Source organism: Protopterus annectens, chromosome 4.part1 (assembly GCF_019279795.1).
Source record: "Protopterus annectens isolate FY-2018-M chromosome 4.part1, PAN1.0, whole genome shotgun sequence".
In the NCBI taxonomy this organism is placed as follows: Eukaryota; Metazoa; Chordata; order Ceratodontiformes; family Protopteridae; genus Protopterus; species Protopterus annectens.
The window spans coordinates 121,259,915-121,285,016 of record NC_056734.1 but is presented as its reverse complement, the minus strand read 5'-3'; the positions used below and the strand labels follow the sequence as shown (position 1 = coordinate 121,285,016).

Genomic DNA, 25,102 nt, shown 5'->3' with positions numbered 1-25,102 from the left:
TACATTAATACCTACACTATTATGCTCTGCAGTACTATGTTGCAATAAATGTACAGCTCTATACACTGTTGGCACTGTTACAGACCTGCTGAAATCCCAACCTCATTTAGTAGGACAACAGGATGTTACATTATGTTGGCACGTATGGCAATCTGCAATGTCCTGACAACACTGTCGCATCTCTCAGTGTGGTGACACCTACAAGGCATACATATGACTGTAACATGTTTACAGTCATAAAATATCTGGGCAGCTGGCAATCATGCCAACAGTACAGCACTCCAGGCAGCAAGCCTGGGAGGACACTTTAGGGATTGCGTTGCTGTAAACCTACATCTATAACAAAACAGTGTTGTGCTTACCAGGAGCAGGACCATGGCCTTGTCTGATAACTGATGGACCTGTGTAAAGTATAGAGAGAGATGTAATGTCAGTACCCCCACATGTTGCACCACAACAAGGTAATACATCCATATATCTCACATTTACAGTAGCTACTATGTTAATTATTATATTGGTCAACATCTGAGCAGGAGAGTCAAACTGCTGTTAAACCCTTTCCCCCACAAAGAACAAAGACCTGACACCCACACAAGAGTATGTACTCCTTGACACGCTGAATGCTACAGTATTTCAATGGTGATCAAACTAAGCACTTGCACCCTCCTCTACCATGGAACTGTGGCACCCACATCCACGATGTATGGAGTGATGGATGCCTGGGAGCTATCGTGTGTCCCTAGGCTCTCCAGGAATTCCTCATAGCTGAAAGTGGTTGTTCTGCTGCAGGCCATCCACCGGTGATGCTACAATCCCTGTCCACATCTGCTGCTCTTCTGTGTGCAGCATTGATCATGTCCATTAAATGGTGTTGAACCTGCTCATATGTTCTGCTCTGATTACCTATAACATTCACATCATGGACAAGATCAGCCCACAAGGCTGCCTGCGGTTCCCTGTTTTGCTTTCTCTTGGACAATAAGAGTTCATGGTGCTGCCAGAGGCCTTCAAGTATAATCTCATTCTCTGTATGCATAAAAGATGCACGGTGTCTTGGATACATGTGTCCTGAAAGACAGCAGAATGGGAACACATGTCAGGATCATGTACATGGGAGTACACTACGTAGAGATACAGCAAGAACAGAATTTCTGGCAGTATCAACTGCTTGCTCAGACATGTCATATTCCACAGTGTGCAAATATACTAAGTATGTGGATACAACTAAGATACTAGCAATAGTGAGCTATTTCCATCTGTGCCATGACAGATATTGCTGTATGATCATATACCCAACACTGGAGTCTATTGCAGTGTGTTCCCTAGGGGCAACTCCCGTGATAATATGTCGAAACAACAGTGCCAAACAGATAGTGTGCTATTACAACCACTATAAAGGGACAGTACCAAGAGACCAGTGTGCCACATTGACAAAAAGCATTCCTCCCTCGATGTATTGTATGTCCTCTGTATGTGTAACAAATCTGGATATCAATGACATCTCATTATCATGGTTCTAAGAAAGGCTTACTGCTGTAACCCCTATTCCCTGAAAGTAAATTCACACATCTGCATCCTATTGTAAACAAAAAGGTTACATACCTGCTGGAGTGCAAAACTCCTCTGTTGATATGTGGTAATATTTGGGTTTTGCAAACGCATGTTCTGTATACAGAAAGCCTCATACAGAATGGTTCCCCATAGCCAGCATGTTTGCCTTTTAACATGCTTCTGATTAGCAGATGATTGCCTCTTAACCAATCTGTGGTTTTGAAATGCTAATTGCAGGCAACACAGCTGATTTGCAGTATCATCAGCCAATGACATGCAACCACTGTACGTAAGTCCTCCATGCAGATTGCAAGCACCTCTGATATGTTTTGCTGGACATTACTGGAGTGAGGAGACTACGTCATTGCAGAGGGCAGGTCTGTAGAAGCTACTGTTACATAGAGATGTGTGTGGTACAAACTGCTGCTGCAGCTAATAGGCCTAGGCAAAGAGTGTGAACACTTTGGAGGACAACATGTTGTAGGATTAACTGTGGTAGCTGTGACAGCCTTGTAGTAGAGGCTCCCAGAGGGGGGTCCATCCATGTCCAATGTGGTGGTACTATCTGATGCCACAGGTGGCTCAGGGGCAGCAGAGGGGGAACCACTAGGCTGGGTTCCAAATGTGCTGGGATCTAGTGCCATAGCCAGAGGAGGCAAGGTAGGTGGGTCATGAGGAATTGGCCAACTCTGACGTACTATAGTAGTTCTAACAGTAAGTTAAAATTAGTATTAACCAAATCAATGTTAATATTAACAGAATGAAACATAATAATAATATTTATTAATCCAAATACATATTAAGGTGTATTGTGTAATAGAATATTACGTAACATAACAGTAACTATGTTAACAGCAAACCAGAATGCATTAAACCATATGGCCAGTAAAACAGCTAGTGTAACAAAATATGTTAATATTTAATCATAGTAATAATACATATAAGAAAATAAGGGGTGGGCGAGAGAGGAACAACATACCATTACTTAACTTGCAGGTAATATTACTACACAGAGCACAACTACAAACTTCTGCAAGTGTACAGTGTCAGTTGTGAGTACAGTTACTACAATTCTTCTATAGCTGATGTAGTACATATATACTTCTCAAGCTGTTAGCATGGGACAGTATGAGCCAAGCAGTAACAAATGTAGGTACAGAACTACACAGAACAGTTTCACATGATGTGGACTTCCATAACTACCAAGGTGTTATGTAAATGGATTTGAAAATATATAACATTCCAGGTAATCAATTTTGTAGTAATCATGGAACAGACAGATTAGGCAGTTGTAACTACATTATGAAAAATCATGACAGTTGAAAGGCTTGTTTCTGTACATTAAGTAAACGTACAAGTGTAATGCTTTAGTTGGCAGGCATGGGTGGAGAACTCAATAGCTGTAACTGCTGGGGACATCTGCAAATAATGTAATAATTGACTGCAGCAACCTAGAGCAGACATGCAATGACTACAGCCCTATTGCAAATATTGAGACAGATTTATTTAAGAGACCACAGTGCTGCTTAACACTTTATTGGCATTGCTGGTAATTATCTGTGAAATCTACACACACTATCTGCTCATGAAGTGGGCTGCCTCAGCCATATACTTTTTTTCCTGGTGTGGAAGAAAATGTGAGTATTATGTGACCTACATTGGCCTGGAGACAACCTTGACCCATACTATTAGTTGAGAATAACATTTTACAGAGCATTCCTTTTGCATTGTAAAGCTACTACAGTTTTACACTTGACTGCAGTGACAGTAGAACAATGAATACAACCATGCTGCAAATATTAAGACAGATTTATTTTTGAAACCACAAAGCTGCTTAACACTTTACTGGTATTGCTGAGAATTCTCTTGTTTATTGCAATATAGTTGTTATTGCTCATTTATTGCACCGTAGTTCTAATTGCCCATTTATTGCACTACATTTCTAATTGCACAGTTATTGCACTACAGTTTTTATTGTTTATTGTTTATTGCAGTACATTTTTTATTCTTTATGCTTATTGCACTACAGGCAGCATAATATACCCATACTTACCAACTCATGGTGCAACCTGGTCAGGCACCCAGCACGGGACTGAATATTGCAAGTTCTCTCAGCTGCAGCTGTTGGGAGAGAAGGACACCATTATGCATACCAGTTTTGTACACATTCAGATTGCATTTAGGTAAAACTGGAAAACAATACTTACATATTTGTGGGGTATGCCCAGCCCTAGCCTCTTGGACCCAGGTGTCTAATATTCCTCTCTTTCTCTGCTTCAGGTTGCCATGGAGGTGACGACACTGCTCACCAGTGTGGGGATACTAGTAGAACTGGTAAGATCCCTAGCCAACTGATCTCAGGGCTCAGCTTTACACTTTGAGCCCTGGTAACCGCCCTGCAGCAGCATAGGTTCATTATTCTGTATGAGGAGCCCAACAAAAACTCTGGACTCCTACATACTCCATCTCTGTGCCCTAAAGCGAGCACTCTCTCCAACACTGCCTAGCATATCAGCAGATAAGCAGACTCCAACAAATGGTGCTGAATTCTCACCTATTGGCCTTAATATAGACTGTTTATCTGCCCTTACATGTCATTTCACAACATTCAAAAAAGTGACACATTGCTTAGCATCACACAAACCAGCTAGGCGGAGCTGAGCATCTGGAAAACTCACATAACCATGGTTTTAGTGAAGCTTAGCAATGCACAAACAGTATTAGCCATTAACCACATTTAAGCAGTGCTTAGCACTGCACAGCTCTCTCAAATGTAAAAATATTGATTTTAATTTAAAAGATGTCTTTTGTTGTATTCAACCAATGATATGTAGGCTAGGGACTCAAACACAAGAACTACAGAACTGTATAACATCAGTCTACCCATTTAACTACTTGGCTAGTACATAAATTAGTAGACGTCCACATACACTACTAAGCAATCACAGCATGCAAATGGGCTTAAACAGGCATACACAAATGCAGAAATAAATAATTAATTGCATCTTGTTTCTATTTTTAGATGGCTGGCAGGTGTCTACTGTGTATGTGTAAGCGTAGCTTTGCCTTGCTGCACTCCATGCCTTGCCATGCAAACAGACATAAAAAAAACAAAAAAAACACAGTTATCATAATTAATTACATCCAGTTTCTAGTTTTAGATGTCTGACAGATGTCAGCTGTCTATGTATAAGTGCAACTTGGCATTGCTGTGCTCTGCCCCGTACAAATGGCCATTTAATAAAAAAAACAAAAAAACAAAAACAAAAAAAAAACCCACTTTATACATTTAATATACAAACTATTAATACATAGCACATTTCACCAGTAGCACAAAACATTACAGGGAGCTTCATCATGTACATAACATCTGATCAGCCTCTACACCTCTGCCTACACAGATTCAATATCCCTGTTACTATGCTCTTCCTTGGCAGCGCACCATTATTAAAATGCATGGTGCGCTGCTGTGGGGGAACTGTGTCTGTGCACAAGGGTACATTCCCTGTCAGCTCTACACAGAGCCAACATGAATTTTATTAAATCCTGGGGCATATTTATTTATATTTCATTTGATCCATTTGTTTTACTGCCTTTCAAATGATTTTTCAGTACCTGTTTGGCTTGCCATTTTTAAAAGCTTGACAATGCAGCAGGTAATTATACTAGGCTGTTGTCGCTGTTGCTACTTCATCATATTATGATACCATACTGCTTATGAGGTCAGAAAATCATTCATGTATAGCTACTAAGGTCCTAGTATTATCTTCAGTATGATTGCTGGTCAATGACTGAATACAAATATTTTAATTGCTGTCTTCTTCTAGGTCCCCTTCAGCTATTTGCCTGCTTTGGTTTGCTTTTTTCCTGTGGTATAGAGTTTGAGTCTCTCAACCCTCATTTGCCTACTATGTAACCTTAAGTAAGTCACTTGATGAGACAGTGTTTAGGGGCAACTGAGAATTTGGGCTAGGGTCCTCTGGATTGCCAGCCAAGTAACTACTTATGAATTTGTTTATTATTTCTGATGTACCTAGGCTGAACCTAAAGATGATCCATGTGTATCTGAATTGTACTCCCATTAACAAATATATCAATAAATAAAATAAAATGCATGCAGTTATATACCCTACATACATAAGCCAAGCATCAGGCAATCCCTTTTTGTAAACCTAATGAGCACAATTAATCACAATATTGTTGTTTGCCAGCTGGTGTTACTGATCTTTTTCCAGTTACTCTCTGCTGGTCTTGAGAAAGAATAAAGTAACCTACACTGACTTTTTATTTACTTTAGGACAAAATACATGGCAAACAAACATGTATTTGGTTGTTCTCATCAAGAAAATCATGACTGGACCCTGATTCTTCTAAGCGTCACAGCAGAAAGGCATGCATACTTTTTCTACAGTATACCTCTTGATTTCCTATAATAAAAGTGTTTTCCTCTAGTCAATAAAAAGAAAAAAAAACAAAAACAAAAGGCGAATAATGCAGATTACATGACCATACAATTCTTTCGACACTATGACCATCCTTTGTCAGTTACTGAAAATGTGATAAAGGACATGGTCATAGTGGATGTAACATCTAGATGAGGTATCCATATTGATGTAGAACTAAGAAGGCAACTGATTGATAGAAGGTGAGTTCTTTCAAGTAAACCCCAGAAGCTTCTTTTAGCAAGTGAACATAACGCTAACTCTCAATCTGATTTACCTGTAAATGTTTCATCTGTAAAAGTGTCTTGTATCATGGCTATCTCAGAAAACTTCAGAGAGGGATTTACTATTATTGTTCTGGCTGGGGTCTATATCAGAATAGCGAATGTTCACAATGTTGAATCTGACATTGTCAACACGTAAACAGCGAAACCGCAGAACATCAAAGAGGTAAACAGAAATATCCGTAAAGGGAGATTTCCATTTACTTCAATGTAGTGCTGTCTCAGAGTTGGAATATTTAAGTAGCGGGGGGTGTGGGAGGTGCAGGGGGCTTGCCCCCCTGCTTAAAGCAAGTAGGTCTATTTTTTTACTTTTTGTGATGTTTTTATTAGGTGTTCGATGTTACTGGACTTCGACGATATGGTGTCGATCATATCGTATTCGAAGTTCAGTAACTTCGAGCATCTAATATAGACCCATTCTGACTGCATCTTCTGAGAGCCTGAGTAATAATGAGATTACATCTAGGAACATGAGTAATAAGGATATTATATCCAGGATCATGGATAATAAAGATACTATACTAAGCTGAAACCTTTCCTTCTCATGAAAATCCAATCTCGCCCTTCTGTTATATTAGGTTATGATGATATTATACTAAACTAGAATCTTTCTTTCTCCGGGAAATCGAATCTCATCCTTCTGCTTTATGAAAATTCCAAATAGAAAGGCACCTAATCTTCTGAACCAGATTACCTCAGTGCATGTACTGATGGCTTATGGGATTCATATGTAAGCTCTTGATTCACATATGTAACATTTCCCCATGTTCCTGATAACTTTTTCTGACCTGGAAAACTCTTTACTTATCATTCTCCCAAAACTGATAATATTATAACTAATAACTCTCATTTTATAATTTTCCCTGCGTCCTGATGATCAGATCACAGCAACCATGAGTAAAATGCATCAAAGAAAGTAACCGAACCACCAGTTAATATAATATCATACAATGTGGTGGACTATTTAACTGAAATCCTCCAGTCAGATTCATGAACTTATTGTGGGATTATTTTTGCATAGGACTCATCTGTTCTGAAAAATTATACCACAACTTTGACAACATTTTAATAAGGAAAAAAATAGCCCCCACATAACTTTTCTTACTAAGATATAGTTTAAATAAATAAATGCACACAAACACACAATTTCTCCATGAGACTGCAGATTTACAGGTCCTGCAACACTCCTTGATACATACTACCCTGTAGAATAAATATTTTGCATTTTAATTCAGGAAACTGGTCATTAATACTGTTCATTACACTTCTGCTACAATTATTACCTATCAGTAATGTCTACCATGGAGCCTTCAGACCATTTCCACCTACAGATCCTAAAATGCTAGCTCTGGAGACTCCAGTTTCAAGTACCTTATATTCAGAAAAAAATGCCACAGGTTTGTTTTCTTTGCTAAGTGTAATTGTTAAATAAATCACCTTACCACAGTATTCACGGTAAAGTAAAAAAATACTACTTTCTCATAGCAGTACTTCTCATCTTGTCATGCTAAGAAGACATAAAGAAGTTAAATTCATGTATATGCATACCCTGCAAGGTCGAAAGCTATAAATATTTCCTCATGCTTTTTCCTACTTGTTCCACTTAGCCCTCCAGCTGTTCTCACAGTTACCACGCCTGAACAATCCTGGATCTTTTGTGACTGTACAACCCCAGGTCCTCATTGTTCCTGCCAAGCTGTTATGACAAAACTGTAGTGTCACCTGACGTCATGGGGAATTGACCTTATGGTGCTTAGTTGTAACTCCTTCGAAGCAAAACATTATGTCAGCCAGTCAACTGTCAATAGCCCTATCACTCCTAAAAGTGTGCTGACATCTGCTGTGGAGCTGAGTAGGCAATGAAGACTAGCTTGAGGATATGCCCACCCCTGTCCCTTAGACTGGTCCAGTTCCTGGACCTTCCACATGTCCAGACTGGTGATCTGTCTACCTGTTTGTCTTTACCCCTCTCTGAGTGATCAGCCTTCATTAGAGCTCAGCAAGAACACCCAGCACATGTTCCCTCCTCCCAGGATAGGCACGACTAGTTTTCCTGCCAGCACTTTCAAGATCCCAAACCGCTAATTGAACTTGAGTTGCCTGGGCTTTAGTCAAGATTTTATCCTTCTATGTCACCATTGAAGGTTCCAAAACTATAAATATTTTGGTTAAAAAATAATAATAAAAAATAAATAAATAAAAAAAACACCCTTCCCACTGTATAATACTATAATTCATGGCTTGTGTGTGGGTTAAGCTGCTATTTACTGATGCTTGCTGCATTTGATTATTAAGACTTTATGAACAAATCCCAGCTTATGTATGTTTAGTGCAGGCAGGGAAACTAGTTGTGCCTGCAAGAAGGGGGACTAAAGAGTAACTGTGTTGGTACAATGGTTGAGGTGTTTACTTTACAAACACAACATACAGCATCTGATTTTTACCTTTGAAGGGAATTTGGATAGGCTAAGCCTAGTACTTGTTTACTTCTGGTGTCATTCCAAGGGGATCCAGTACCTGACAGGCTGGGATGACATGATTGACAGACCATGATGTTTTGCCAGTGATCTGACTCCCTTGGGCTTCAGGCTCCTGGTAAAGGCTCTTGTCTCCTCTATAGTGCCTTTTTTAGGCAATGCCATGAGGTCTAAACTACCAACATGAAAATTTCATCAAAACAAAAATTAAAGGTCATGCTGCCAAACGCTAGGAGTCTAAACATGAAACTGCACTCATTGCAAGCATTCTTAACCCTGGAAGATGCTGACATTTGTGCAGTCACAGAAACCTGATTCAAAGTTGCAGAGAGCACCCCAGCCATACCAGGTTACTCATCCTATCATACATTCAGACTGCAAACCATGGGCAGCAAAGCAAAAGGAGGTGGAGTTGCAATATATATAAAAGACGTACACACCTCCAGGCTGGTAAAACAGTATGACGCACAGGAGACACTGCAGGTGCAGTTAACAACTGGCAAAACCCCTATTCAAATCATAGCTAGCTACAGGCCCCCAACTTTGACTCAAGATGCTCACTCCACCTATCTGGATATCTTCAAATCTATCTTTAATCTGATCCTAGATGACTTTAACTATCTAGCCATAGACTGGAAGAACTACCCATGCCAAAACACAAATACTCAGAGATTCCTTGATTTTGTCAATGCAAATACATTGGACCACCTGGTTGACACCCCCAGAAGAGATGAAAATATCTTGGACGTGACATTAACCAACATGAGCAACCACTGCAGCATCCCTACAATGTCATCATCCCTGGCAAGATCCAACCACAAAGCAGTCACTTTCAAAGTCAGCATCTCCCCTAAACCCCCTCCCAATGGGTTAAACAAAAAAACTTCTCCAAAGCTGATTACAACCTCATGAGAGAAGGTATAAACAGCTTCACAGCCCCCTCCGCCTCCATAGGAACTGGCACATATGTCCAAACCTACAACAAAGTACTATATAAGCATTTATATAGCTGCATGGAATCAGGAATACCCGACAGGATGAAATCCACCTCCTCAAGGAAGAGTAAACCTGTCTGGTGGACATCTGCAATAAATAAACTCTATAATAAAAGGAACATACTGCTATCCTTAACCAAGAAGGAGCAGGTGCCTAACTGGAAGCAATCTCTCCTTAGCCTGAACAAGCAAATAAGGGCACTAGTGAAATCCTCCAAAGCAAATTTTGAGTTCAAACTGGCCACAGACGTGGTAACCAAGTTGTATACACTGTAAAGCCAAAAGAAGAGAAACTTGTGTTGAACCAGACAAACCTTTATTAAAACGTAGTTGTACAAACAATCTAAGTTAAAAGGTTGAGCACTTTTGTCTGTAACAATGCTAGTACATAGGACTTCTTCATAACACCTTCTAATTGTACCTCCGTTATATATAAAATTAACAACCCCAATTAAATAATTAAACAATTAATTCCATCTTATATTAAACTAACAAAGTTTTTTAAGAAGAGAAACAAGTACCTTACTTCAGAAAATTGCTGTAACATGTTGCTATAAGTATTAAAAAATATTAAAAATTCCTTATAAGGAACAGCCATAGTGTTTCATTTTTAATATACTTAAAATGCTTGTGCATTCATTTAAACCAGGTCTAATAGTAGCATTAAGTCGTAGTTGCCAATGCAGCTCACAAGCTTCTAACTGCTCAGGAACCATTCTGCCTTGTAAGTCAGGAGCAAGTTGTTGTACAACTAAAAATTTAAAAGAATGATCCTGAACTTACAGACTACCTCCTGCAAAAGCTCAGTCGGCTTACCTGGACATCTGTGCACACTAGTCTGGGCTCACTTGAAACAGAACCTCAGTGTGGAATATATAAAACTTTTTTTCAGTAAATTACTCCACTCCTGAAGGTCCCGCTCTACCTCCTGAACTTACGGACTACCTCCTGCAGAAGCTCAGTTGGCTTACCTGGACTTCTGTACACACTAGTCTGGGCTCACCTGAAACAGAACCTCAGCGTGGAATCCCTAAAACTTTTTTCAGTAAATTACTCCACTCCTGAAGGTCCCGCTCTATCTCCTGAACTTACAGACTACCTCCTGCAAAAGCTCAGTCGGCTTACCTGGACTTCTGTACACACTAGTCTGGGCTCACCTGAAACAGAACCTCAGCGTGGAATCCCTAAAACTTTTTTCAGTAAATTACTCCACTCCTGAAGGTCCCACTCTACCTCCTGAACTTACGGACTACCTCCTGCAAAAGCTCAGTCAGTTTACCTGGACTTCTGTACACACTAGTCTGGGCTCACCTGAAACAGAACCTCAGCGTGGAATCCCTAAAACTTTTTTTCAGTAAATTATTCCACTCCTGAAGGTCCCGCTCTACCTCCTGACCTTATGGACTACCTCCTGCAAAAGCTCAGTCGGCTTACCTGGACTTCTGTACACACTAGTCTGGGCTCACCTGAAACAGGAGCTCAGCGTGGAATCCCTAAAACTTTTTTTCAGTAAATTACTCCACTCCTGAAGGTCCCGCTCTACCTCCTGAACTTACAGACTACCTCCTGCAAAAGCTCAGTCGGCATACCTGGACTTCTGTACACACTAGTCTGGGCTCACCTGAAACAGAATCTCAGCGTGGAATCCCAAAAACTTTTTTTCAGTAAATTACTCCACTCCTGAAGGTCCCGCTCTACCTCCTGAACTTACAGACTACCTCCTGCAAAAGCTCAGTCGGCTTACCTGGACTTCTGTACACACTAGTCTGGGCTCTCCTGAAACAAAACCTCAGTGTGGAATCCCTAAAACTTTTTTTCAGTAAATTACTCCACTCCTGAAGGTCCCGCTCTACCCCCTGAACTTATGGAGTACCTCCTGCAAAAGCTCAGTCGGCTTACCTGGACTTCTGTACACACTATTCTGGGCTCACCTGAAAGAACCTCAGCGTGGAATCCCTAAAACTTCTTTTCAGTAAATTACTCCACTCCTGAAGGTCCCGCTCTACTTCCTGAACTTACGGACTACCTCCTGCAAAAGCTCAGTCGGCTTACCTGGACATCTGTACACACTAGTCTGGGCTCACCTGAAACAGAACCTCAGCGTGGAATCCCTAAAACTTTTTTTCAGTAAATTACTCCACTCCTGAAGGTCCCGCTCTACCTCCTGAACTTACTGACTATTTCCTGCAAAAGCTCAGTCGGCTTACCTGGACTTCTGTACACACTAGTCTGGGCTCACCTGAAACAGAACCTCAGCGTGGAATCCCTAAAACTTTTTTTCAGTAAATGTATGTAGCCTTATAGCTAATCTCAAATAGCTAAACTTCCATATTTGTTTACCAGTCCCTCAGTGTGTGTGACTCAGCAGCCTACCGCAGACCACAACAACTCCCCTCTCACTGGTACTCTGTGACCTCTGGCCTCCTATCCTTTTTCTGTACCCCTTTGAAGGCTCTCACTTTTTTCTCTGTTTACTGCTTATTTTTTACTGTACCTTATAGTCTTTGCTCTATCTTACTCCCCATCCTTCTCTGCCTGCCATTTCTCCTTTCTCCACTAGGTGGCACCATCTTTACACCTTTCTGCCTGCTCCTACTCTATTAAATCTTTTATTTCCAACTTTACCTCTAAATACTTCAAAGCCAAACCTCCCCTAACTTTACTCCACTTTCCCTACCTTATATTTTTCCTCGAGTGTTGCTCAAACTCTACTAATTTCTACCCAGTCTTACTGTACTTCTACCTACTTACCTCTGCTCCAACCTGCAGTGGCTGATACCTTTTCAGCTGAACTCTTCTGCCCTGTTGCTCTATCCCGCTCCGTTCGCCCTGCGGGCTCACTCTGCTCCCCTACCCTGCCCCCAATTCCCACCCGCCCTAGAAGTCCTACATTTATTGCCATCCCATACTCCCTCCCCCTTACATCACCCAATCCCCTCACAGGACTACTCCTCCAATTTTCCCCTAGAACCACCTCCCCCTCCACCAATCATTCCCCATTTAGCAGTACTCCTCTCCACCCACCAATTCTTACATAACTCTTTCTAACTTACAAGCTTCTTTTCTCCTCTAATCAAACAACTTTCTAAGATGCTCTCTTTTCCCACTATATTCCCTGCCACCACACTACTCCTGCTCCTCTTTCTTTTCCCTCTGTACCATACCACCTCTTATACCATCCTTTACCTAATCCCTCCACATCAACCTCCACCTCCCTACCCTACAAATCATTTCCACAATATCTCTGCCTCTTTAACCCCCTTTCACCCCACCTTTCTCTCAACATTAAAACTCTTCCAAATACCCACCAAATACTACAAACCTAAACCAACCCCCTACCATCCATTCCTAACCAAACACTCTCCTAATAAACTTATTCACCTTCTCTCTTACCTTTGCTTAGCAGGCGACATTCATCCCAACCCTGGACCAAACATTTCTCAAACAAGTAACCTTACCTCCAACAACAAAGCAAATTGTAAATACCTCAAATTCCTCACTATCAACGCCCAAAGCTTAGCTAATAAAATTACCCTCTTTCATGCCTGGCTTAACCACAATTCACCCGACATAGTAGCCATCTCTGAAACTTGGTTAAAACCACACATAACTGACACAGAATTCCTTCCCCCAGGATATCAATCTCTCCGATCTGACCACCTCCCTGCCTACACCCATAGAACTACTTCCTCTTCACCATTCTCCCACAAAGTCTTGCATACTCGAAATTTATCTAACTTTAACCCTTCCACATTCTCTGACTCCCTCAAAATCACCAACTGGAACCCACTAAAAACACTACCCCTAGACGAAGCCGTTGATTTCTTCAACTCCAAATTCCTTACTATTCTAAACTCCCTAGTTTCAATACGAACTAAAAGAGTTAAAGCCAAGACTGCCCCTTGGCTAACTAAAGAAACCAAGAAAATCATGCAACAAAGAGATAAATCTTGGAAAAGCTATCTCCATCACAAACAACCTGCATTTTTACTTAAATACAAACAACTACGAAACCTAGCCAAAAAACAAGTTATAATAGATAAAAAGTCCTACTACAACCATCTACAAATAAATCATGCAAAAAACCCCAAACAGTTCTGGAACTCCATTAACTCTCTCCTTAAGCCTGGTACAACTAACAACCCCTGCCCTGATACTAGCAAATCTGACCAAGAAATTGCCAAAGTATTTAATACCTTCTTCACCTCTACTATTGCCGAGTTAACCAAAACCTTCCCCAACAACATCCCCCCACCCCCCTCTTCCCAAGTTTCCTCCACCTCACCTCTCTCAACTCCTATCTTTGAACTTAAACCTGTGTCTACCTACCTTATAAAAAAACTTCTCTCCAAACTCAAACCCTGCACCAACGCCCCTGACAACATCCCCTCCTCCTTCTTAAAAATTGCCTCCAAAATTATTGCTCTCCCCATCAGCATCCTGATAAATAGATCACTACTCGAGTCCTATGTACCTAAACTATGGTGCTCTGATTTCATTCTTCCACTCCATAAAGGTGGCAAAAACTATAACTTCTCCAACTTCCGCCCCATAGCCATCCTCTCACCCATCTCAGAAATTCTTGAAAAATGCATTCACCTGCAGCTCATGCCATTCCTAACCAATCACCAACTGCTCTCTCCTACCCAGCAAGGTTTCTGCCCTGGACATAATAGCAACACAGCCCTTATCTCCTTCCTACACTCTGTCAATTCAGCTCGAGACTCTGGTAACTTAGTTTCATCAGTTCTATTAGACTTATCTAAAGCTTTTGATACCATCTCCCACTCCCATCTACTAAACCATGTATCTAACCTCAACATCTCCCCAAAAACTCTAGCCTGGTTTTCCAGCTACCTCTCAGACAGGTTCCAAGCCATGAAATGGGGCCAATCCTCCTCCAGCTTCCTTCCCACCCCCACAGGAGTTTCCCAAGGATCCATACTTGGCCCACTGCTATTCAACATCTTCGTTAACGATTTCCACAGAGCTATTCCCAATACCAAAATTGTCCAATACGCAGATGACTCAACTTTGATCTGCTATGCCTCTAACCTTACAGAACCCAAGACTCTAACTCAAACCGCCTTCTCAACCACTGAAAAATGGATGCACCAAAACCACCTCTCACTAAATGCTAACAAAACTAAGATTCTTCTATTCACTCACTCTAAATCCACCCCCACTGAAAAAACTCATTTCAAATTACTAGCCTTAACAACTCCATCACTGACATCGTTCCCTCTGCCAAACTACTAGGGGTCACCATTGATGAACACTTAAAATTCAATACCCACATCCAACTTAACATCAAGAAAACCTACATAAAACTCGGCCTCCTATACAGAAACAAACAATTCCTCTCCCCCTCTACTAGACATACCTTGGCCACTACCTATCTCCTCCCATCTCTTCTATATGGTGCTCCTCTGTTTACAAATCTATCTTCCACCCTAACCAGCAAACTGGAAGTATGCTACAATAAAATCTCCAAATTTGCCACCAAGGCAACTTCCCTCTCCCATCACTGCATCTCCCTTCAAACTTTAAATTGGCTTGAACTCCCTAATCAACTAGACTACCTCCAAGTTGTCTTAGCCCACAAACTAATATTTCAACCTAGCAGCTGCCCCGCACTATTAAATATTCTTCAATCTTATACCCCCACGACCCCTCAGATCTTCTCACCAAAACCTTATATCCATCCACAAACCAAAGCGTCCAGCTGGTCAGCTTCTAATCTCCTTTACCCTAGCTAAAAAATGGAATGCCCTGCCCTCTACTCTGATGACCTGTGACAACCTACACTCCTTCAAAACACAACTCCACTGCCACCTGCACACTCAAAGAAAATGTAACTGTCCTCTTCATTCTATACCTCCCAAGCTCCCCTCCTCCTTCTCTCCTAGCTAAACTTTTTACCTCTCTAATTTGCTTCTTAGTCATACATTGTTAATGTAACTAACATCCCCTTTTCTAATCCTTATGTTCTATGCCTGTCGTCCTCCTGGACAATTCTTCTTAACATCTTAGTTGCTTAATTTTAAATGAATTCATACTGTATTCCAACTGTTTTCATAGAATTTACACCTATTTTGATTGTAATAATTGTTTATTTTACTAGTATTTCCATTATGTGATTTAACATTGTACTGTGGAGCTTTTCTCCCCGGGCCTCCACTGAAAACGGGCTCTCGAGCTCAGTGGACCTCCCCGGTCACCAAACTGAAATAAATAAATAATAAATAAATAAATAATGATAATTATTCACTTGAATATGTCTACTTAAAGCATTTATGTTTATACCCTTAGCTATGTCTGATATTGTTTGTTTGTGTCTTTCGGCTTTTCCCGGTTAGGGGTCGCCACAGCGGAACTCCTGTCCGCTAATGATTGGCAGTAGAGTTTTACGTGGCTTGCAGGGCCTAACGCACAACCTTCAATGAAGGAATGCCCATTCACGCATGTCGCCATACAGAAGATGCTCTAACTGAGAATCGAACGGGCAACGTCTAACTGTTAGGCAACAATGCTACCGCAGCACTACCCCCAGCTATGTCTGATATATGTTCATAAATTCTACTTTTAAAGTTTTTAGATGTCTTCCGATATAAAAAAGCAGGACACAGCATGCCCTTAGCAATGTAAACCATGTTTTTAGATAAACAATTGTAGTGTGAGTGGATATTAATTTTAAACTTGTTTAACACAAATATGTACTTACTTTCCAAAGTATATGCACATTGTCTACATCCACCACATTTATAATTACCAGGGTTTGTATGACTCTGTCCCTCATTAATGTGGTACTGACTTCTTTCTATAATTTCCTTAAAATTGAGGTCCCTTCTAAAAGTAAACCTTGGAGTGTGACCAAATAACAGTAGACAAACTTCATCAAAAGTTAACAATGGCCAATTTTCTTTACAATAGCACAAATAGCAGATGCTTTAAAATTATATGTAAAAGTAAATGCAAAATAACCTTCACATTTTTGGGTAGTATATTAATCTTTCATCTTGTCAAACCTTTAGTCAAAATAGGTAGCAAACTGGCCACATCTAATAAAGACAATCATAAGGCCTTCTTCACATATGTCTGCAGTCTCAAAGGAAGCACCCAGATCTGCTCAGAACTGGTGGTCAAGGACACCACATACACAAACGCCATAGATATAGCCAACCTGCTGGCAGACAGGTTCAGTGAAAATTTCACCCCTTTGTCCCCCTCATCAGTAAATCAGGACATCCCCAGCACCTGCCTCTTCCCCTTATCACTAGGGAGCAAGTCATCACTGCCCTCTCAAAGGCAAAAAATACAGCTTCCATGGGACCTGATAACATCCCAGGCTGCATCCTACATGAACTCAGGCAGGAACTTGCAGCACCATTAGGTACCCTATTTAACCAAAGCCTGAGTACCAGTTTCATTCCAGCCAAGTGGAGGACAGTCATTGTCATCCCTTTGCACAAAGGTGGAGCATCCAGTGATCCAGAAATTTATAAACCCATCAGCCTAACTAGCCTGAACTGCAAGGCCATGGAGTGGACTATCATGGACCTCATTAACAAGGACATTGGTGACCTCTAAACACTAGATCCCACACAGTTTAGTTTCATCAAGAGGAAGTCATGTTTGTTAAATTTGGTCAACTTCTTTGAGACAGTCACCAAAGCCACAGATGAGGGGAAGATGGTGCACACCACCTACCTTGACCTGGCCAAAGTCTTCAATACTATTCCCCACTCGGGTATAATAGATAAATTCTCTCAGCTAGTCATCAATCCATATGTTACCAAATGGGTAGCAAACTGGCTCACTGATAGAACCCACCTAGTCAAAATAGGGGAAGCCACCTCAAGCAGTAGACCATAATGAGCGGTGTACCCCAGGGATTAGTCTTGGGGCCTCTGTTGTTTCAGATTTACTTTTCTGAGGTGCAGGCCAAAACCAGTGGGGTATGGCTGACCAAGTTTGCAGATGACTGCAAGCTGGATGCTGTCATTAATTTCCCTAATGACGTGGACATTGTCCAAGAGGGTCTCAGCCAAACAAATGACAGGTGTCAGAAACATGGCCTCAAACTGAATGCCAACAAATGCATTATCATCCCCTTTGGGGAGAGTGATATCCTCACAAATGATCACATTAATAACAAGGTCCTAAGCATGCAATCATTCGTGAGGGACTTGGGTACCCAGGCTGATAGCAAATTTACTTTTGACCATCATATTACCTCCATTGTACAGAAAGTTTTCTACACAGCCCACCTCATTAGTAAGGGTATCTCATTCAAGGACAAGGTGGTCATAACATCCCTCTATTCTTCCCTTATAAGACCCATTATTGAATATAATGCCCCTTTCGGTATGTACATCACAAAGCACATGCAGCAGCTGGAGAAACCACAGAGATTCCTCACCAGGAGAATCCAGGGCCTCAAGCATCTACATAACACAGATAGGCTAAAAGGCCTTGTCTCTCTACTCAGTCTCATACAGACTCATCAGAGGTGACCACTGTCTGGCATACAAAGCAATCTCAAACCTCACTTTGATGGGACTGGTGCATATCCACAATCAAGCTCCATTTGAGTAACCCTCATGCGTGACCTCAACTTGGTCTGTGACATCAATAGGACTCATTGGTGGGACAGATTTGTGTCCCAGAGACTCCCCCCTTTTGTGGAATAGACTTCCTCTCCACATCAAGCAGAGTACCTCATTAACCCTTTTTAAGCGCAACCTGGATAACTGGATGGGGAACAGAAAATACACCCCTGTTGGACAGTGACATTGAGTGCTGACTTGTTGGAACATCAGCTAAATTCTTGGCTAGGCTTGTAAGGGCCTCAGGGCCAATAGCCTACTAATGTCCTATGATCCTGTGATCCTATAACAATATAACTCATACCTTAACCTGCTCTCAATATTATAACAAATACACAGTGCATAGGAATACACAAATATGTAGCAATGCTTCTGGCTGGAGCATTACTGTCCTGTCAAATTACTTGTGCTTTATGACTTACAGTGGTTGTCAATCACTAACAGGTCCACATTCATGATTCTTGTACTTCCTGGATCTATACCATCTGGGTGTATCCTTTGTGCATGGCCTACAACATTTCACGAGGTATGTGTCCAAGTAACATTAATCAGTAAGAAACTGGAGTTAGTTCTAAAAGAAACAATGTTAAAGATGTTTAAATGTGATTAGATATAACAGAATAAAAGCTCTGTCTGTACCAAGGCAAGTTTAGCTTCTGCAGTATAAAGGGAATGAAGTGAGAAAATGTCAGCAAATGTAGCTGGAACGATACTCCCCACTCCCAAAAGAGGGCCATCATTCCTTTTGCTGTTCTTCCTCAATGAAAAATTTAGCATTACTGATTTTATAACCCACAGCCAAAATGTGATATAAATATCAGACTAACCATAGATATAAAACACACAAAAGAGATACATACGAAAGAGGGTATACCCTTCATTGTCAAAGATCATGTAAAAGCTATTTGATAAGTAGCATATTAATGACAGTAGTCATAATAATAGTAATAATAATAATAAATATAATAATAATAATAATAATAATAATAATAATAATAATAATAATAATATTAACAGTAGCAAAGTTTATATAGTGCTGGAACACATGATTTACTAATCCCATCACCTGCATTTAGTATGGCAAATGTGAACTGTCATTAGAGAAAGCAAAAAATATACTGCTGTACCTTTCTTCTGTAAGTGGACCGCAGTTTTGTATCACCTTAATTATGTACAGTGTAACAGCCCTGCAAAGGTTGTGATCTGGTTTAAAGTATCTGTCCTGTGCTTGCCCTAATTAACTAACTAAGCTCATGAAAGAAATCATTGCAACATCCTTACAAAAGTATACATTCAATAGTGAGGTTCTTGTTAGAACTGAAGAGCCTTTTGTATGCAGCTGGAGTAATTAAAAAGTATCAAGCACTACACCAGTTCAAAAAAGGTTGCATGTGACTTTTCTCACCTCATTTTTAATCTAATTTTGTAAGACATTTTATTGGCACAATTAGTATGCAGTCAGCAAATTCAATCATTCACAAGGGAATGGTTTTAAGCACTGTAAAATGTTCTTTTAACAGCACAGGCCAGTTACAGTGATTAACAGCAGTTATCTGATTAAAGAAGTACAAAACATGGCTTAGATCTGCATTCCTAGGAACCATCCCCCCAAAGTACAGTATCTGCACAGGAATATCAAAAGATGTAATATACGGAGGAGAGGGAAGATGTTAGATACTGAAAACCTCACTGGAACATTTAAGAAGGAAACTGCTTATGCTCCAGTTATTTCCTTGAGCTATGATACCCATAGTCTGAAGCTGCCATTGCACAGCAATGATACTACAGGAGGGAAGAAACCAGTTCATCATCACACTGATATAATGGATGATCATGCCAAAAAGTTCTACTACTGAAACCGCAGGAGAGACAACATTAATATGCCTCCTTCACTGAAATACAGCAAAGCTAATTATATAGCGTGATTCAGGTACAGGTTTAAAACTAAAGAACTGGCATCTTAGTAGGAAATACCCTTTATTTTTATCCCTAAAGGCCTGGGTTACAGGCCCTGGGCTATAACTACTGCAAATCCTGATCATTTTACACTGCAGTTTCAGGCTGAGATCACCTTCTATTACAGTGTTGCAAAATATGGGGCATCATATTTCCTCAGCAACATCCCATGGGCAGAAAAAAAAAAAAAAAGAACCAAGATAATAAATTATTTTTAGCTTTCTTAAAATGAAACTTCCTACAGCTCACTAATGATTGATAGGAAGCCAAAAAATGTAATCTGATTTAGAATTGTTATATATCATTTCTTTGTGATTGTCACTATTCCTTATGAATTTTGTAAATGCAGTATTTAACTGACATCTGTAATGTATTACAGTTCATGAGCATAATAATTTAATCTATCCAAAAGGATTTGTGCACATGACCTTTGAGTCTGCAGGAAGAAAAGTTTATTTGAAACAATTAAGCAAATCAGTATTCATGGCAGCCTTTTGAATGAATATTGCTGGCACCACAATAAAGGATTAGCAATGACACTGAAGTAAATTTAACTGTTGTTTGTGCATCTTATGCAAATATCCTGGCTCATTTACTTATTCCAAAAAAGTCATTAGGAAATAAAAGTATCTTAGTAATACTTGCAGCTTCTTCTGGTGCAGAAAAATAGATAGGTGGCTATTCAGAATGTATATTACTAATAAAGCAAAGGTTATGGGTTTGATCACAACATAGTTCAGTGTAACTGTTCTGACAGTTTAGTGTGGAGGAATAACATTATCTGATGTAGTAAGCTTCATTATTTAGTCCTGGGTTTGATTCCATCAGTTTCCATTTGCATATTTTGCGACTGCGTACAGCTCAATTAATCACCTAGTGTTCACGGGTCACCCCTGGAAACAGGCAGTTGTGCTAAGTTGGTATATGTGATTAACAAATAAATAAAACTATTTAGGAGAAGTGGGTACTGATTTTTGTCTAGTCAGCTAGAACATCTATATAAAAATTAAACTGTTTGCAACTTATTACTTTATGAGCTGTGTAGGGAGTTTGCTAAGGAGTATTTACCAGAGCTATGGAGAGTTAGAATAACTAACACATAGAGATGAAGAAATTTCAGTCACTAGCTGTACTTACAGAGCATTAATTAGTCCCAAATTATTTATTTTGCATTTAACTTTTGTTAAATGGGTTAGTTCCACTATGCTGGTAGCATGTTTTTAGAGGAAACCTGAAAATGCATTTCTTCTATTAGGGGAAATTTGGCAAGGGCATCAGAGAACTTCCCTTGCTCTTTTTGATAGGTACTGTGGGGTCTTTTATGTCCACCTGAGTTACCACAAACTGAAGCAGATGTGGCCTCAGTTTAATGTCTCATCCCACAGTATTACACACTCTGGAGGTGCAGCACCCCTCTTATGCTGCACTGTCAGGAGTCCTCCTGCCTGGGGTGTGAAGAGAGCAGCAGCCCAAGAACACACAGACTTCTACAGCACAATCAGCGTGCTACCTGTTGCACCACTGATACCGCTTTCATTTTATTTTCTAAATTCAGCCTAGAACCTTTGCCTTCTGGAACTGGTAAGGATTGTTGTGTTTTCTAGACCACTACAAAACAAATCAATAAATAAAATATGCATTTTACTAATACTGTTGTTTGTAAAATTACAGCAACTATGAATAGGAAACAATTTTATTATTAGATATAAACACAATATTAAAATAATATTTTATAGAAATGAGTGTACTGTTTCATGTATAGCTATTGATCTGTAAAATAACCCTCATTGTTTTTTGATGGTAAAGGGTTTTCAGTCCTCTCATGTGGTTTGTTAACTAAACCACTTTATTCAGAATTAGGCTTTCTTCTATTTCCTGCCACAGTAGTCTACTAATCAGATCCAGATCTGTTGCAACAGTAACTGTGACATATAATAATGTTTCTCACCATGCATTTACGATCATCAACACCGGATAAATCCTCTTGAAACTCTCTTCCAACATCAAATTCCATAACATAGTTTCTTAAGGAGCTCAAGGTCTTAATCACCATGTGATTTCCATTCTGAATAATCTCTTTGTCTGGCCTTAAGAAGGAGGCAAGTTTCCTCACAGCAATATTCACATCTGCAAATGAAATGTAATAATATTTTCAGAAATTTAGTTAAAGAATAAATCTTTAGTCTGAAAATAAAATGTTGTAAAAAAACTTTGATAATGGACTATTTCACATTACACTGTTAATTCTAACTTTCTTCTAATATCAGTTTAAAATATTCCTTTTGATATATTTGGCTTGAAAAAAGAAATGTAAAACAGTTTCTGGCAATATAGAAAAGTTCTATTTTTATTCGTAAATTGTAAAATCTGTTTTAAGTAATTCTAGTCTTTGATGGATGCACTAATAAGCAATGACAATGAATTTTATTTTTTTCCAGGAAAAATACATGCAAATTCCAGTTTTTGACTTAATTTCAACACATATTCACACAGATAAAAGTTATAATTAAATCACCATAATGACTGGAAATTACATTTAAAATTACTGGTGTAATTCTTGGATTTCATCTCATGAAAATAGAATTTCAATTTTTTTGGAAATCAAAAATCAGTGTCCCTGAAATAAATACTTTGGCACAATAGTTTATAGCACAATATTGTCAGTATAATTTTTATGCACTTGAAATATTCTATTGATCCCATTTATGTCTCAAAGTATTTTTGAAGATATACCATTGAAGCTGATATAGCATAAACTGCAGACAAAGGAACATATAATCAGACAGCTTAGTGCTCATGCACCCCACATATACGTGTCCACATATCTATCTACTTCATTATTTTCAATGAATTTATTATTTTATTTTAATTTGTTTACCAGGGTAGTGACTGATCATGACTGACCATTTGCAGGCACTGCCTGGGTGAGATAAAGAATTAATAACAGGCTACATATTATTAGGAGTACACTGCCACATACATAGAAATGCAATTCAGGATATGAAACGTAAAATGAGAAATAATCACATACTGATATATATACAACATCATATCAATAGATCTGAGTGGTTATATCCATACATACAAATATTTCAAGCAAGGGCATTAAAGCCCTTCTAGCTTCCCAGTGTACCAAAACACTTGTTCTCATAATAAGTGTCCAGGTTGTTCTTAAAAATATCTAAACTAGTACTTGCTTTTATGGTTTCTTATCAGTTATTCAAAATATTTTCCATCAAATGCAGACTTGCCATTAGAAATAACTGCAATTGTTTTGGTGAAACCAGTAATCAAAATTTGATTAAAGCATTTTACTTGGGAGTAACCACTTAGTCACAGCTGTGCTTAATGAAACCAGTAGGAGATAATAAATTAGTGACTGATCATTTGAGTGATCCACATTACACTAATCAGTCATTTTCTAGAGCAAAGTAGGTACAGCAGTTGCATTGGTGTTATCAGACAGGTAAGCACAAAGCAATTTATGTAACATCTAATATTTACATCAGTTATCCTGTCAGTAGGATAACATCATCTGGGCTGTATTACAGTCTAGATACAGTTTATGTATCTGATGTCCTTTTTCAGCAGTCAGACAACATATTCACAACACAAGACGGTAATGGCTACTGTGGTAGCTGTACATTATTGAGATCTTGTCTGTGGAGACTGAATCTGTTCCATCTGCAAAAATAAGAAGTTTGTTAGTGAAGGAATAGATGCAGTATTACTGTGTTATTCCTCCAATCACAGCATGTCTACAGTTGTATATGAAATTCTAGAATGATAATTAGGGATTAAAAATGGAATGGGTCACTCAACTCAAAATAATCAGGACTAAGGAGATGGCATCTCTTAAGGTCTTTTATTAAGGAAAACTGTATCACCTGAAGCTGCTAGCTGAAGAAATTATATATGGATTTATTTATTTATATATTTTGGCATTTTTTAACTGCGTATGTCTGACTGAGCATGAGCCCATTTTCAGCGGAGGCCCAGGGAGAAAAGCTTCATACAGAACACATTGAAAGATAATGTATAACAGATATGCACAACAGAGTTACTAATACAAGTATGTACTCAAGTACAGAGCTAACTGTAGATATCAACAAAATCTCAAAATGCAGTACAATACAATACAGTACAATACAATACAATGCAATACAGGTACTTAAGTATTATCGCAACATGAGTTATTATATTCAGGCAGTGAAGTAAAGGATACATGTAGTCAAAGATGGTTATTATAGTCACATAAAGATCTCCAAATGTAGTACTAAATAGAGAAACAGAAGTACAGCCAAGTAGAGAAGATGAGAGTAGTACATAGGCAGTGTAAAAAGGGCATGTGAGAGTAGACAGTGATAAGCCGAAAGTAGTAAATGTGGTAAAGGATGAATGTTGAGAGAGATTAATATGACAACAGTAAGAGATTTAGGTTGGAGTTTGGCTGGAGCAAATCCATCAGTTAAGTAGCATTCTTTTAAGGCTTTTTTGAAGTTATGAGTATTAGATATGGTTCTGATGGACTGTGGGAGTTTGTTCCAAGCTAAGGCAACCAAGTAGCTATATTGATGTTGGCCAATTGTTTTTTTGGGTTAGTAGATATCCAAAAGGAATTGGTCTGAGTCTGGAAAGAACGTGTAGCAGTATATAAGGAGATGAGGGAAGAGATGGCAGGGCAGGAGGTAGGTTTGTTAACGATGGAGTGAATAAGGAGCAGTTGACAAAGTAAGAATTGATGGGCGAGTTCAAGCCAGCAAAGAGACTTAAGAGAAAGGCAGTGAT

General features: G+C 39.4%; 1 protein-coding gene across 1 annotated transcript in view; it reads right to left on the bottom strand.

Moving 5' to 3' along the window:
• The window catches only part of RBP1 (retinol binding protein 1), a 375,231-nt gene that overhangs the window by 142,821 nt on the left and 207,308 nt on the right, over window positions 1-25,102 (bottom strand). The window contains exon 2 of the mRNA XM_044070745.1: window positions 22,263-22,441. Coding sequence (XP_043926680.1) covers window positions 22,263-22,441 — 179 coding nt within the window. The remainder of the gene's footprint in view (window positions 1-22,262; window positions 22,442-25,102) is intronic.